Source organism: Oryza glaberrima, chromosome 1 (genome assembly GCF_000147395.1).
Source record: "Oryza glaberrima chromosome 1, OglaRS2, whole genome shotgun sequence".
In the NCBI taxonomy this organism is placed as follows: domain Eukaryota; kingdom Viridiplantae; phylum Streptophyta; class Magnoliopsida; order Poales; family Poaceae; genus Oryza; species Oryza glaberrima.
The window spans coordinates 34,666,604-34,682,281 of NC_068326.1; the positions used below are offsets into that span (position 1 = coordinate 34,666,604).

Sequence of the window (15,678 nt, forward strand, 5' to 3'; positions counted from 1 at the left end):
CCTAGTAGAATGAACCTGTACAAAGCCTTTGTCCAGATTCGTTGAGACGGAGGGGGTTACATCCCCTCCTAGTACAATGAACCTGTACTAAGCCTTTGTCCAAATTCGTTGAGACGGAGGGAGTACGAGTTACAAAATCACAAAATCACGACTTAACTAAAAGCAAGGAAACTCTTAGACATCTTGTTTGCACGTTTGGAATGTATCACATGAATTTTATCTGAATTTTAGTAGAAAATAGTTTCTATAACCTATTAACAGTATATCGTGGAAACCAGGACTGCTGAAATCTCTGGTCGAACTCTCTCTTAACGATGAAGCTTTATTAGACATCAACTGTTCAGACAAATTAGCCTACCTGCAAAATAGGCAGTTTGTGGGCAAAACTAGCTCATTTGCAGCAAATGCAGGCCCGAGAAGGGGGAACCATCCTGCTGAAAGACATCAAAGGCTCACTGCACTTTGAAGTTGAGACTGACCACTGATATTGCTACAAACTCACGGCATGACCAACAAGATCCAGGGCAAAAGGCAGACACGGCTCATATGAGGCTGAGAGAGAGAGAGAGTACCGTCCATTCCACCAATAAACATGAGCAAAAGCAGAAGAAAAATAACCTCTCAAGTTTACAGCACGGACAAGGAGCAATGTACTTGCTAAATCTGCAGATTGAAGCTGGCCAATTGTTAACACATGAAGAAAACGTCGAGAGAATCACTGACAAAAGGTACTTCAAGCTTGTTTGGAGTGATGTCAATTTTTTTTGTTCTATCTAATTTCTAGCAACTTAAATAGTGTCATACGGAGGTATGGTTTGTTAACATTTTTTTTTTCACGCTGGTTTCACACTTGTCATGGCTTTGGCACTATCAAAATATTGGTTAAGCAAAAATTGACTCTATAATAACAAATAAGCCCTTCATCTCCAGTCACCTAGAAAGATACTTAACCTCCTCATATATAAACGCTCCATCAAAACGGAAATGCCAGTCTATCCGTTTGCATTCAGCAGCTGAGCTCACCCTGTCAATGCCCTTATCAGACTATCAGAGTAGTACAACATGGAGCTGACCATAGATATCTCATGAATTAACTCAGCATTCAGAGAAATAAAGATATCTCATGAATTAACTCAGCATTCAGAGAAATAAATTTCAAAAAAAAAAAATAAACTGATTCAGAGAAACAATTGACCTTATACCATGGCCCCAACGGCAGGGAAAAATGTAGTAAAAGATAACCAGCGAGGCGAAAACAGGTGAACACCATGATTTTGAACATGTCAAAGCTGAACACTGATAGGTGAGTTTTCGTTCAAACACAAGTACAGCGGAGCCGAAGAATCACATGAGAAAATCTTATTAGATAATTTAATAATTTTAGTTTTAGTCAAGATTTAAAATATAAATAAGGATAAGTATCAACATCATGATGCTTTGGATTTCTTCTACTAAAGTACTAAGTATTTTTGTTCCTGGAGACAAGTCAATATCCCAGCAAAGATAATGTCGGAAGACTACTTTCAATGAAGTATACATAGTTTGACTGAAATGTGCAAAGGTCCACACTACTGTTAAACTAGCAAACAGTAAACTTTTCTTAGTTGACTTTGAATAAGACAATATTATGAAAATAATATAGGTAAATGCATTTCCCTTATGCGACAGGAGCTTGAAATTTGCATTTCACTAATAATTCAGGTTGACATCTCACTACAACGTAAGATTGAAGTCCCACATCAATTTTCTTTTCCCATACAAGTTGAGTAACTATAGAAAATATTGTTGAAAACTTGAATTAGAGTGGGCTTGAAATATAGTGGCTCATTTGCTATAGGAGCTCCATAAAAAATGCTCCGTTAAACTTGCACAAAAATTCTATTGGATGTTTCAAATAGCAAGGAAATGCATGCCTGAGAGTGCGAAATTTGACCTCTTGGAAAACAATTTCCATAGTGAAAGCAGGAAACCTTTTCACAAATTTCTGGCTCCAATAGGATGTATCACTAGGTCTGAAACGTGTCGACTCCCAAGTCCCAACAGTGCAAAGGTACTAACGAAATACCGCAACAAACTTAATACTATGACAGTAGAGTGATTTGCACATAGACATGGTACTCCAACAATTCTATTGTTAGCTCAAAAGGCAAACAACCATGGATGGGAAGATACACAAAAGATGAGACAAGGACAGCCTTCCAATCAAAATAAGAAGGTGGTATACATACCAAAAAGGCAACTTTTTCACCATGTGTCATTGAAGCAATTATCTCGTTCATCATCATCACCATGATGGCATTGGCAATACAATAGATGAATAGACAGATCAAACTTAACCGTATCAGCTCGATCAATATCCAATAGCTAAACCTTACTCCCAAAATTCAGATTGATGAATGCAATTGCAAGGACAAATATTGCCACCAAGCCCCAAAATTGAGTCTAAAATTTCTATATAAGCATATGCAGATTGCAGAGTATAGTAGAGCCACTTCCCCTAGTTGCGAGTTCATGTCAGTCTTCGAAGGCGGACACCAACTCCGGCACCGGCTCCGGCACGGTGGGGAGCACCGGGTAATTCCGCGAGAAGCAGGCGTCGCAGAGCTCATGCGCCTCGTCGCCATAGATGGTGTGGAGCTTGTCGAGCGAGAGGAACGCGAGGGAGTCGCAGCCGATCGCCCTGCGGACTCCCTCGAGGTCCATCCTGTTCGATATCAGCTCGCCCTCGCTGGGCGTGTCGATGCCGTAGAGGCAGGAGCCGATGACCGGCGGGCTGGCGATCCGCATGTGCACCTCGCGCGCGCCGGCGTCGCGGAGCAGGCGCACGATCTTGCTCGAGGTGGTGCCGCGGACGAGCGAGTCGTCGACCACTACCACGCTCTTGCCCCTGATGACGCCGTGCACGGGCGCGAGCTTGAGCTTGACGGCGAGGTCGCGGATCGCCTGCGACGGCTGGATGAAGCTGCGGCCGCTGTAGTGCCACCGGATGAGGCCTTGCTGGAACTCGAGCCCCGACGTCTGCGAGAATCCCAGCGCGGCGTAGAACCCCGAGTCCGGAACGGGGATGACGACGTCAGCGGTGGGGGCGGGGGACTCCTCGGCGAGCGCGCGGCCGTAGGCGTTGCGGCGCTCGTGGACGGCGTGGCCGAACACCACGGAGTTTGGGAGCGCGAAGTAGATGTGCTCGAAGACGCACGACTTGCGGGGGCGGTGCGGGACGAGGCAGGCGGAGGACACCGACATGTCGCGGCGGTCGACGACGACGACCTCCCCTGGCTCCACCTCGCGCTCGTACGTGGCGTCGATGAGGTCGAGCGCGCAGGTCTCCGACGCGAACACGATGGCGCCGTTGGCGCGGCGGCCCATCACCAGGGGCCTGAAGCCGAACGGGTCGCGCACGGCCAGGAGCTTGTCCGCCGTCAGGAACAGCAGCGAGTAGGCCCCGGCGAGGCGCTCGCAGGCGTCGCAGATGCGCGCGAGCAGAGGGCGCGAGAGCGAGGTGGCGATGAGGTGCTGGATCACCTCCGTATCCGACGACGTGCTAAAGATGGAGCCCTGCGCCTCCAGCTTGTTCCGCAGCGCCTGGTAGTTCACCAGGTTGCCGTTGTGCGCCACGGCGAGCTGCCCGAACCTGTACCCGGCGAGGAACGGCTGCACGTTGCGCAGGGAGGCGGCGGCGCCGGCGGTGGAGTACCTCACGTGGCCGATGGCGGCCTGGCCGGGGAGCTTGCCGAGGCGGGCCGGGTCGCCGAACACGTCCCCGACGAGCCCCAGCCCCCTCTCCAGCTTGATCGTGCCGTCGTCCCCCGCGGCGGCGATGCCAGCCCCCTCCTCCCCGCGGTGCTGCAGCTTCTGCAGGCCGAGGTAGCAGAGCGACGTGGCGTCCGGGTCCCCGACGACGCCGAACACGCCGCACTCCTCGCGCGGGTGGTCGTCGCCGTCGCCGCCGTCCACCTCACCGTCATAGTCGAAAGGCGTGACGCGGTCGTATTCGGGGAAAGCCTGCAGCGGCGCGGGGCGGCCCGCGCGGTGGCGCAGCGCGAGAGGGGACGGCTTGGCGGCGGAGCACCTGAACACCTGGTGGTGGCCGTGCGCCGGCGCGCCTCCCGTGGCGCAGCGGATGAGGCCGGAGGAGGCGGTGGCGGTGGCGGCGGCGGCGGCGGCGGCGGCCATTGGTGGTGTGCGTGGGAGTTTTGGGAGGGTGAGGGCTTCCGAGGATGCCCTCCCGAACGCAAGTGAAGGGACGAGATTTAAGGAGGCCCAGGTGGGCGTGTGGCGATCGTATTTCTTACTAAATTTTCTTTTTATACGTACACAGTGTGTATTGTACCGTATAATATACGGTCCGTGTTATCCGGAATGGTATCTTTGGGCCTCGTATTTCCCAGTTCATCCCAGCGAAAAGAAATGGAATCGTTTAATTGTAGTCTTGGATATGGAAATTTTTAATCGGTTTTCCATCTGCTGCGAGTGATTTTTAAGGGGTTTTTGGCTGTCAATGTTTTGAATCAATTTACAGCTGTGCCCAAGGCTTGCTGCCGTCCGAGTCTCTTTTATGGGTGTGTTTAGTTCCTAAAAAAAGTTGAAAGTTTGAAGAAAGTTGGGAGTTTGAAAAAATAGTTGAAAGTTTATATGTGTACAGTGGCGGAGCCACCATGATTCCCGGGTATTCCCGGGAATACCCAACATTTTTTATCAAAAAATAAATATACTTATAGTATATACACATGTACACATATTTGTACACCTAAATCCTCAACTCTTTGATCCAAACACAGCCCAACTAGTATCTTGCGATGCTTCCAACCAACCCGACCCACTCCGTCATGACCCATCAGACATCAATTGACCCACTTAGCCACCACTCTTTCAGACAGCCCCCTCTCGCTCTCCCTCCATGACCCATCCCTTCCTGGCTCGGCTCCCTCGCGCCACTCCCCATTTGCAAACCCTAGGTGGTAGCGCGGCGAGACGGCAATCGGCGGCGGGAGCTGGACCGCGGAGGGGGAGGCCATTGCCGCGGCGGGCGGTGCCCGACACTCCGCCAAGCTAAGGCGGTCAGGTTGGTTGGGTGGCCGGCGGCCGCGAGGGGCAGGGACGGGCAACGGCACAGCGCTTAGATGGGAATATCCAACTTTGAAATCCTGGCTCCGCCACTGTATGTGTAGAAAAGTTTTTGATGTGATATGATGTGATGGAAAGTTAAGAATAGGGGAAACTAAACACGGCCTGTATCCTGTTTGGGCATGCTGATAGCTAAACTAAGGCAAATTTTGCTACAGGACATCGTGACTTTGCGGTTTTAGCTGTAGGACACCGCGCGAAGTGACTTTTGAGGGAACACACTCTTAAAATATGGTTATTTGCTGGTGGACACTACACCCATTAAATTAATAATTTCCGTGCAGACTAGAGAGGGCCCCACTTTTTTACATGCCTTGAACAAATTGCCCTTTCTCTCTCTCTCTCTTCCTATTTTCTTCCTCTCTCTCTCTTCCTTGATGGCGCGGCTCGCGGTGATTGTGTGGCGTAGCACCGCGCGCGATACGGGCGGCCGGCGACGCGGCAGAGGGCGGCGGGAAGGTGGAGTAGCGGCCGGCGCGGCTCGCGGTGACCGTGCGACGCGATGCAGGCGGCTGGCGACGTCCTCTCTCTCTCCCTCGACGGCGCGGCTCGCGGTGACCGTGCGGCGCAGGGCGGCGCGCGATACAGGCGGCCGGCGACGCGGCAGAGGGCGGCGGGAAGGTACAGTAGCGGTTGACGCGGCTCGCGGCGACCGTAGACGACCGCCGCCCCTACGCCCAGCTCTTCTCTGCCCCGCTGCCGGCGACGCGGAAGAGGGCAGCGGGAAGGTGGAGTAGCGGCCGGCGCGGCTCGCGGTGACCATGCGGCGTAGGGCGGCACTCGATACGGGCGGCCGGCGACGCGGCAGAGGGCGGCGGGAAGGTGGAATAGCGGCCGATGCGTCTCGCGGCGACCGTAGACAACCGCCGCCCCCACGCCCAGCTCTTCTTTGCCCCGCTCCCTAACCCCACGCGGCTGCCCGGCGGCATCATGGCGCTCCCTCCCTCGTCGCGCCACCACACTTCCGCGTGGACGTCCAGCACGCAGACGTCGCTGGTCAGGCATGGCGCGGCCGGCACATAGCCCCGACGACGACGACGTGTCGTCCGTCCTAGGCAGCCGCGCACCGAGCGAAGAACGGCATGCCCCCGCCCCGCGCCTCCTCCTCCTCCCCCTCCCACGAGACCTCCACGCGCCGCCACTCACCTGTGGTGAGGTCCGCCGCAGCCAGTGCGCACTCCGTCGCTGTCGGCCCCTTCCCGTCTCCCCCATGCGCGGGTGTGGCCTGGATGAGGAGCACGACCTCCTTGCCCGCCCCGGTCGAGCTGCGCCACCCGCGGCGCATCGCCTAAAAGCAAGGATGGATTGAGTCGACCATAGGGGCATTTTGGTCCAGACGCGTCAAAATGTGGGTCCGCTCAATCCTAGTCAGTGCAAATATATTAAATAAATGGGCGCGGTGTCCGCTGGCAAATAACCATGTTTTGAAAGTGTTTTCCCCAAAAGCGACTTTGTGCGGTGTCTTGGAGCTAAAACCACGAAGTCGCCATGTCCTATAGCAAAATTTGCTCTAAACTAATGTAGTCAAGCAAAAATGTGGAATGTTAAAAGAAATAATTTAACCTGGAATATTATTAGAAGGCGATTACATGTCAATTTAATAATTGAACCTAGGCCAACGGCAAACTATTTTGTATCTCTCTGTCGACCGAGCTATGCTCCATTTTTAACCATAATAAAAGAATATTGGGAAATGAAAATTTCAAGCTCGATCGGTTTCACACAAAGTCAACAGATGTTACCATGATTTATCACACCACTCTCTTTTCACCATGGGACTATCACATCTAAAGTTTCGCTACCACAAAGCGCCACGTCATCAGAAATTTAGGACCGTTGGATGCAGCAGGGAATTAAACCGATGCCATTGTATCTAAAATAAACATGAGTGAAAAATCATGGTCAATGGTAGAATCCTTGGGAGTTTTCACATAGCCAACGGTCCATGTTCCACGCAGCAGACAAAGGGTCTGTTTGGGGGAGCTTTCAGCTGCTGCAGCTTCTCTCAAAATCAGAAGCTATCTCAAACAGTACAGTTTTTGTCCAGATGTTGAGAAGTTGTAATTGTCGAATCCAGAAATTAAACTAAAAGCTAGAAGCTAGAAAACCCAATTTTTCCAGATTCTCAGAAGTTGGCTACCAACCAGCTGCTTCTCAGAATCTTAGTCTCCCTCAAACATGCCCAGAAGGTTACGAAAAAAGGAGAAGCCCACGTTCATGGTAGAATATATATACAAGAATCACTAAGCAGTATAAAAAAACGCAGAACCCATCTACTCCCAGCAGCCAGAACACATCCACCGCTGCCTGTCGACCTCCTCGCTTCCATCGCCACCTCCCTGCGTCTTCCCCATTGCGGTCGCCTCCTCTGCCTCCACTTCCACCACACATCCACATCGACCACCTCCTCCCCCGTTGCAGCTAGCTGTTCAGTTCAGTTGCAATGTTCTAACTCTTTTCGATTATAGATATTCGTACAATGTATAACCCTTACGATATTACATATACTTTGCATCAGCATACACCTATGGTGCGTGGGTGAGCAGCAAGCGGCGCTGCAGCTAGCAGTAGATACCCGGGGCTTCTCTAGACGGGCCGGCACACCGAGCATAGGTGACGGCCGGTGTGCCGGCCGCGGTTGCGCGAAGCAGCCTAGCACGGAAAGAAGCATTCGACCGAGCCGGCCGGGAGCGAGCAGGCGGTGAAGGAAGCTCCGACGGCAGCGGCTTATGGTGAATGTGATGAATATTTTTGGAAGATTTTTTCACCCTTTGCAGGTTTGTGAAAACCTGTCAAAAATCGGTCGGAGTTTGGTTACATTTAACGAAATATACAATTTTTATTATAAAAGTATGGGTAAGTGTTAAAGGATGTACATGTAGTTTTATAACGGAGTTGACACTTTTAAGTCATCTTAACATAGTAGGAGCAAACCGGTGTTTCATTTAAAAGACGTAAGAGTGAAATCATAAATCCTAGAAAAACAAAATCACAATTGTATGTTTTAGATAATAGAATAAAACATCACGACATTTGCTCAACGAGTTACAGCCAATTATTACAACGTAACATTCAAAACAAGTGTAGTTCAAATAAATAAAAGAAGACACCAATCATAGAGAAGAAATAATCCAAAAACTACCAACCTAAGACAAGGAGTACACAATTATTGATTTATATTTGTGAATCTCCATCTAAAATTGACAACAAATTGTATAACCATTGTTTCAAGATTACGACATGCAACTTTTAAAAGTTCGCCATCTTTATCACACTTTTATGTTGTGCCTAGGACCTGAGCCGATTGTCAAAAGTCATGTCATTCCTATTCACCCATAAAGCACAACATATAACATATGCTCTAAGTTTTCTACTTTTCTTGTCCACCCCCAAAAGCCAATCATAAAAAATACTATCTCTGTCCCAAAATAAGTGTAGCCGTGGATATCCGTGCCCAACGTTTGACCGTCCGTCTTATTTAAAAAATTTATGAAAATTTTGAAAATATTTAGTTACACATAAAGTACTATTCATGTTTTATCATCTAATAGCATTAAAAATACTAATCATAAAAAATTTTCAAATAAGACGAACGGTCAAACGTTGAACGTGAATAGTGCAAAACTGCACTTATTTTGGGACGGAGGGAGTATGAGATATGATATATTTTTAAAGAAAATATGAGATATGCTATTAGGAAGATATAGGCCAAAAGAAAACTGAATTGCTCTCCAAATAAACTGTGCATAATGACATTCCATAATTAGATGCTGAATAGTCTCATTTTTCATATATAAACAACATCTCAAACTATCATTCCAATTTCTCCTTGCCAAATTATCCTTAGCTAACACAATTCCTCCATATGAAAGTATGGTTATGAACATTATTGCCTCAAATAAAAACTGGTATGATTGAAAGTGGAAACAAGTAAAACATGCCGTACTGTTCAAATTACTGCCAAAATCAACCTTACCAAAATTTGGCATTGCCAAATTGTTGGCAAGTAGGTAGAATTGCTAATTTTTGACATGATGAAATAAAATACATTATGCCAAAATTTTATATGAGTTACCAATATTTGATAACAAACTAAATACAACTATATATTTATCAATTTTTAAAATGGCACCAATCTTAGATAGGCCCGTCATGTCTTGTATGCTGTATCCTTCTCCTGCAAACGACAAGGCAAATCGATGAAGAAAAGAAAAAAGCATGACGGTGCTATCTCTAAAAGAGAGATAAAACACAATGGCAATGTGAAGAATGAGGATTTCAACAATAGATTATGCATATGCAAAATGCGCCGTTTCATTCTCGCGACTACTCCTACATCTACACAATAATTGCCTTTTTGACTTAGCAAGTCTGATTTGCCAGAGAATTTCCAATGAACTCTACTTTTCTTTTCTTTTTTTTTTACAGCCGCCAAGCTAGAAGACTGTAAACCGACTTTGATTTGTGTGACTCGCTCGGTCCTTTGCTTCAGCTGTCCAACAAAGATTCAGCCGCCGGCCGTGCATCTAAAATTCGGCGAGCTCGAAACTAAACTGGTGGCTGGTTCAGCAATACACGTACCTTGAGGTATCTGTTTTGATTTACACAATTTCACTGTATTTAAGACGAATTTTAATTTCCGTATAAATCAGAAAATTTCACTTATACCAACCCTCCCAAACTAGAAAGTCAGCAACATGGGCACTTTCGCCTTCCTGTATGCCAATTATGGATAGGGATTAGTCTGTTCTCTTTGGGGGTGGGCTCGAGAATAGGGGGCCCACCTAGGCGCTGACTCATGGGGCCCACCACTGAGCCGACCTGACCTCTACAGGGTGGGCCATGGTACCATGGACCGTGGTCCTTTCATGTATACAGGCCAGTCCCCACCACCGATCACAACTTGGTTCGGGCCTTCTCGCGTCGCGGTCAGGGCCAAGTGGGGATACGGGCCACACGTCCTACGTCACGTACAATACAAGTATACAAAAACTATGGTGACGCAAATTCTACATTGCTCTGCTAGTTCACTCCCTTGCAGCTACCTTGGGTTACCTCTTTCAACCACAAAAATCTCATAACATGCTGCTGCCAGTCATCTCAAAAGTTGACAGATATCTAGCCGGATGGTTGCCTCTTTCAAAGGGTGGAAGTCTAACTATGATCAACGCAGTCATGTCAGCTATCCCGACATACTACATGTCATGTTGTATCTGGCCGGAAAAATCTATCGAAGCACTAGACAAGATAAGGCGTGCTTTCTTTTGGAAAGGGGAAAAATCCATAAAGGGAGGTCACTGCTTAGTGGCATGGCAAACAGTTCTACTACAAAAACAGCAAGGTGGCTTGGCGATCAAAGATCTCAGGGCACATAACACAGCTTTAATTCTAAAGCTAGGACATAAGGTACTCTCTGGCCTAAACAATCAAATGACTAACTGGTTTAGAGGGCGATATCTGAAGCATACTGTGCAGTTACTCCCCAGATCCAGTGATACCCCCACTTGGAAGCTCATTATATCTCAGTTTAACACCTTAAGTGCTGCAACTCAGGTAACCCTTGGTAACGGCAAAACTACTCTGTTTTGGAAGGATAATTGGCTGCACCAACGGTTACAATTCACACACCCAATCCTATTCTCCTTTGCTTTGGATCAGGACTGCACGGTAGATTCACAGTTTACACAAAACTCCTGGCATGTCAAATTGCATCCTAACCTGTCCTACCAAGCAGAATTAGAGCTGCACTCGCTTATGCAAATTCTGCACAGGTTTAGCCCCATCCCTGAGACTCCTGACACAAGAGTTCTTTTGCATCCTGCACCCAAGTTCTCAACCTCAAATGCCTACCAACTTCTGACTTACCACGGAACCCTTTGGAAACCGGCAGAATATGTCTGGATACACACCATCCCACAAAACTGTAAGATCTTCCTTTGGTTGGCTTTCAAAGACAGGCTTAACACCAAGGCGAATATGGTCAACAAATGCTGGAGCAAAGATCCGCACTGCCCTCTTTGCCCGGTACTAGAACCAGCTGACCACATCATCCAGAGATGCAAAAATGCTAATAGCCTATGGGAAAAAATGAACCTCCTGCACCTGGCAAACCATTCTGAATCGTCCTCAGCTTTTCTGCAAGCAGTCGTTGACAGAAATCATTCAAATAGAGGAATTGAACCTATCTGGTTTGCAGCTTGTGCATACACGTTGTGGAAAGCACGCAACAACATGATTTTTGAGAGACAAAATGACAACTTGTAATTCATCATTCAACAAATCTCAGACACACTAAAGCTCTGGAGCATGAGAGCCAATGAAGCAACCAAAGAACGAATTCTCTCCTGGTGTGCAGGGCTGTAGTTGTGACTTTACTTTGTATATACCCTTGTAATTCCAGCCCCCTGTTTTGTTTCTTTTCTTTTCTTTTATCTATTTTATTTTTCCCTTTTCCCCTTTCTTAATACCCCTCTACCCCCTCTGCTATAACCTGTAACTTGTAAACCTCATTTCTCTTAATGAAATGACTATAAGGTAGAACATGCTCTACCTTCTTGCGTTAAAAAAAATACAAGTATACAACAGCCTGATAATCCCGATGGCACGTACTACTACCGTAGTACCGTTCACCGTTGTGCGAGCTACTAGCTTCTCCGTGGAATCTATAGCACCCAAAATTCTCGGTTTGTCATTGACTCTGATACGATTAGTAATGTTACAGACTGCATAAGTTCGCTTATCCTTGAGACCTTGACCCAAGCATCATGTTCTTTCCTCAGCTGTTTGATGACTGAATCTGAGAAGAGGTTTCATGCGAACACATGTCACCGTCGAATCTGAAGCTGTTCTCCCCATCCGAACAGAGAAATTCCGCTCCGTGCGTGTCGAGCACCGTCCGGTTGATTCCCTGGAGTGCGGCCACCGGTCAGGTCGACACGAGCCGCGTGAGAGCGTGAGAGAGCCGTGGAGTTCTGGAGATGCGCCGGGCTGGCTGCGTGACTTCTCCCCTCGCGATTCTGCTTCGGGACGGAAGCGCGCGCGCGCGAGAACGGCCTAGGCGCCGCCACATCCGCCGATCCGCGAGACCGAGACCGCGAGGTCGTGCGCGACGCAAGCGTCCAAACGGGACGCGGAATCCGTGCTTTTGCCGCGGCCTCGCTCGCCCACCGCCACTCCATGCGTCGGGTGGTGGTCAGCGCGCGTCTCATCCGCGCGGCGAAGCGACTCGACTCCCCGTTTTTTTTCCCCTGTTCGCTTTTGGTGTTTCTGCGATTTTGTCCATATACGAGACGAGCGGATGAGGCGGCCGGCCGCCCGGGTGGTGATCGCGTTCACGTTCACGGCTCGGGGGTGGTCGGGGGCTGTGCGTGCAGCGTGGAAGACGTGGCGGGCAGCGTGCTGCGTACGTGAGCCAAGGGAGTCGAGTGCGATGCCGGTTGCTACTCACGTCGTTTTGCTTGCTCGGATAAGATTCTCAAAAGCTCAGACGTCGTCGATGGTCGGCCTCTCCAGGACGAAGAATATTCGTGGCACTCTCTCGTCCGCCCACACGTAAATACAACACCGACTAGACTTCAACATTTCTTTTTTGAAGTAATAAAGATACTCTCTATCTTAAAACAAAACAAACCAACTTCTATATATCTAGATTTGAACAAAAAGTATGTTTGTTTTTGACGGAGGAAGTACTCTTTGTATATCACGACAGAAGAAATCATCCAATTTCCAATATGGTGGCGGACGGAAATGGCCGCCCAGTCGCCGGATTGGTTCCTCTACGCAACGTACGTTTCGAAAAGGACAAAAGGCTGAATAAAATGTTGGGCTTGGGCCACAACCGTGACAGCCTGATAGTACCCAGCTATATTGGCCCGCTTTATGCTGTCAGTAGCGGCCCAGAATTTTCCATGGACTGGTCGTTTGAGGCCGTTATTTATTTACCTCCCGAACGAAGCAACGCAAGATCCCGCGGCCGAAAGCCGAAAAACTCGATAGTGACGAGCGTTTACATCAGAGCTTCTTCTCGCTCGGACTTGCGTGCGCCCGCCTTGTTCATTGGGGGCGGATCGACCTTGAAAGCTAAGGTTAAAAAACCAGTAGAATAGTTCCACGGATTTAAGTAATCCATCACACACTGTTTGCTTGGTAAGCACGAACTCATCCGTAGAACAGATGGCAAAAATTGTGGGTAACTCATATCCACGTCCTACCCGCGCCCGCCGTATTGGTACGTTACGTTGTGACAACAACCGGGCTTTGGCAGTTGTCAGTTGGCACTTGTGGTTGGACAACACAACAGAATCAACCAAGAGTCCGAGACATTTGGCGATCGCACCGCACGGCGGCCAAAAATCATCAGAACACCGAAAAGCGCCGGCGGGAAAACGGAAGCCAACCCTTGCTCTACCCACGAGGCCACGACGTTGCGTTGCTCATATGGACATGGCCTCCATGCCCCCACCGGGGTCGGTGTCTGTCGTGCGCAGGGCGACGCGGCGGATCCCACATTCCCCGGGCAGAAAGAGGCCAAAACCTGAAACCAACACGCACAGGGGGCACGCGCGCGCGCGCGGGCGCGAATCGTGCGTTTCGGCTTGGGAAAGGGAGGCAGCCAAAGGCCCGCGCCGCGCCTCCTGCTTGATTGGCGGTTCGGCGCGCTGGCCCGGCAGCCGAGCGCGCGGTCAAGACGAGTGGCGCGTGGCGGGACCGCGGGACCTACTGAGCAGACGGTCGCAGCTGGGAGCCTGGGACCCTATCGTAAAATGATCCCCACACACACACACACACACACACACACACACACACACACACACACATATATGTGTGTGTATATATATTATACACACATATATATACATATATATACACATACATATACATATACATATATATATATACATATATATATATATATGTATACATATACATATATATATATATACACACACATATATATATACATATACATATACACATATACATATACATATGTATATACATATACATGGTGCCCGGGCACCACTGACATCTGCCGTTGGATCACAATCTGGTCTAGTTGATCAGTACATGAATGATTGATTACCGGGTTCACCCGTTAAGTGCATTTGGTTTGGAAATTGACAGCGTGGGCATGCATGCAAAATACTATTTAGGAGTATCAACTTAGCGTCTTTAATACCTTGGTTTCGTAATTGACAGCGTGTGCATGCATGCAAAATATTTAGGAGTATCGATTTAGCGTCTTTAATACCTTTCCATAAATGGTTTCCGGCTGGGATTTGGTTTCTAAATATTTGTCACCATAATCATGAATTTGCGGTTTATTTGGCAACAAACATAATGCGATTTATTAGGGTATATGGAAACCTGAGTATACGTATACGATGTAGTATATATGGAAATGTTATCCCGCGGTTATTTTGAAAATAATTATATATGGAAACCGAGATACTATAATACACCATGAACGTTGCAGTTGGAATATAAGTATATATGGAATCATATATATGGTATGCTTATGTACACCTAGCTAAATTAGTGCGTTTTGCACTTTCAAAATTCAGAAAATGTTTACTCATTTATGTAATAATGTAATGGCTATGTATACACGCATTATATTTTCTATATACTTAGCTAACTTGTACAAAGTTACGTTAATTTAATTATATTAGGAATCTAAGTGTATCTAAATTTACAATTTGTGTACACGGTATATTTTATTATTGTCATTTAATATTGTTGTATATAGTAAATTTGGAATCTAATTAAATTTGGAACCAAGGATATTTTAGTCGTTATGTCCGGATGTAAAACTTAAGTATATCGAAATTTTAAATCTGTGTACTGTATATTATTAGAATTTAAAACTCGCTTTACTTGGACTGACGGTATATTTAACTTAATATAAATTAATCCAAGTATATGTTTTCTATACCATGGATTTTAAGTATATGTTTTGTGTACCACATTTAAGTATATGTTTTGTATACCATGGATTTTAAGTATATCTAAATTTTAAATGTGTGTACTGTATATTATTATTAGAACTTAAAACTCGCCTACTTGGACTGACGGTATATTTTTTCCACCATGTTTTTCCAGACGTGCCTATTTAAATTAAATTCGATTTCTTTCCATCGTGTTTTAAATGTGATTTTAGAAGTTTAATATTCTGAATTGAAAGAGTAGATCTCTTCAATGAAATCTGAAAGAAAACGAAATTTCGGTGAATTGGCTCATCCACATATAACTGATAGGAGTTTTACATAATATAAATGAAGCATATGCTAATTAAAATAAAAATGATGTACAAATATAGATGTAACTAGTTTATTATTACAGTACGAATGTGATTCATCAATGTAAAAACACAGAATGGCTGCTTATTTGACCGATGGCTGGCAACCATATCACACCACCAGAGACTTGTTTTCCGGTTGGTTCTTGCATGTTGCCTCATGTTTGCTATTCAGACCGGTTGGCGAGTGTCATTTCTCTTCACTGGGATGAGAAATGAGCAACTTAGTAGCCTCCAACGCCCTCTTGACATCTTTA

General features: G+C 47.1%; 1 protein-coding gene across 1 annotated transcript; it reads right to left on the reverse strand.

Annotated features, from left to right (window-relative positions):
• Nucleotides 1-2,223: 2,223 nt before the first annotated feature.
• On the reverse strand, nt 2,224-4,242 carry LOC127760436 (amidophosphoribosyltransferase, chloroplastic-like). The gene has a single exon (XM_052284696.1). It carries the CDS (start codon nt 4,171-4,173, stop codon nt 2,515-2,517), a length of 1,659 nt encoding a protein of 552 aa, XP_052140656.1. The 5' UTR covers nt 4,174-4,242; the 3' UTR covers nt 2,224-2,514.
• Nucleotides 4,243-15,678: the final 11,436 nt, after the last annotated feature.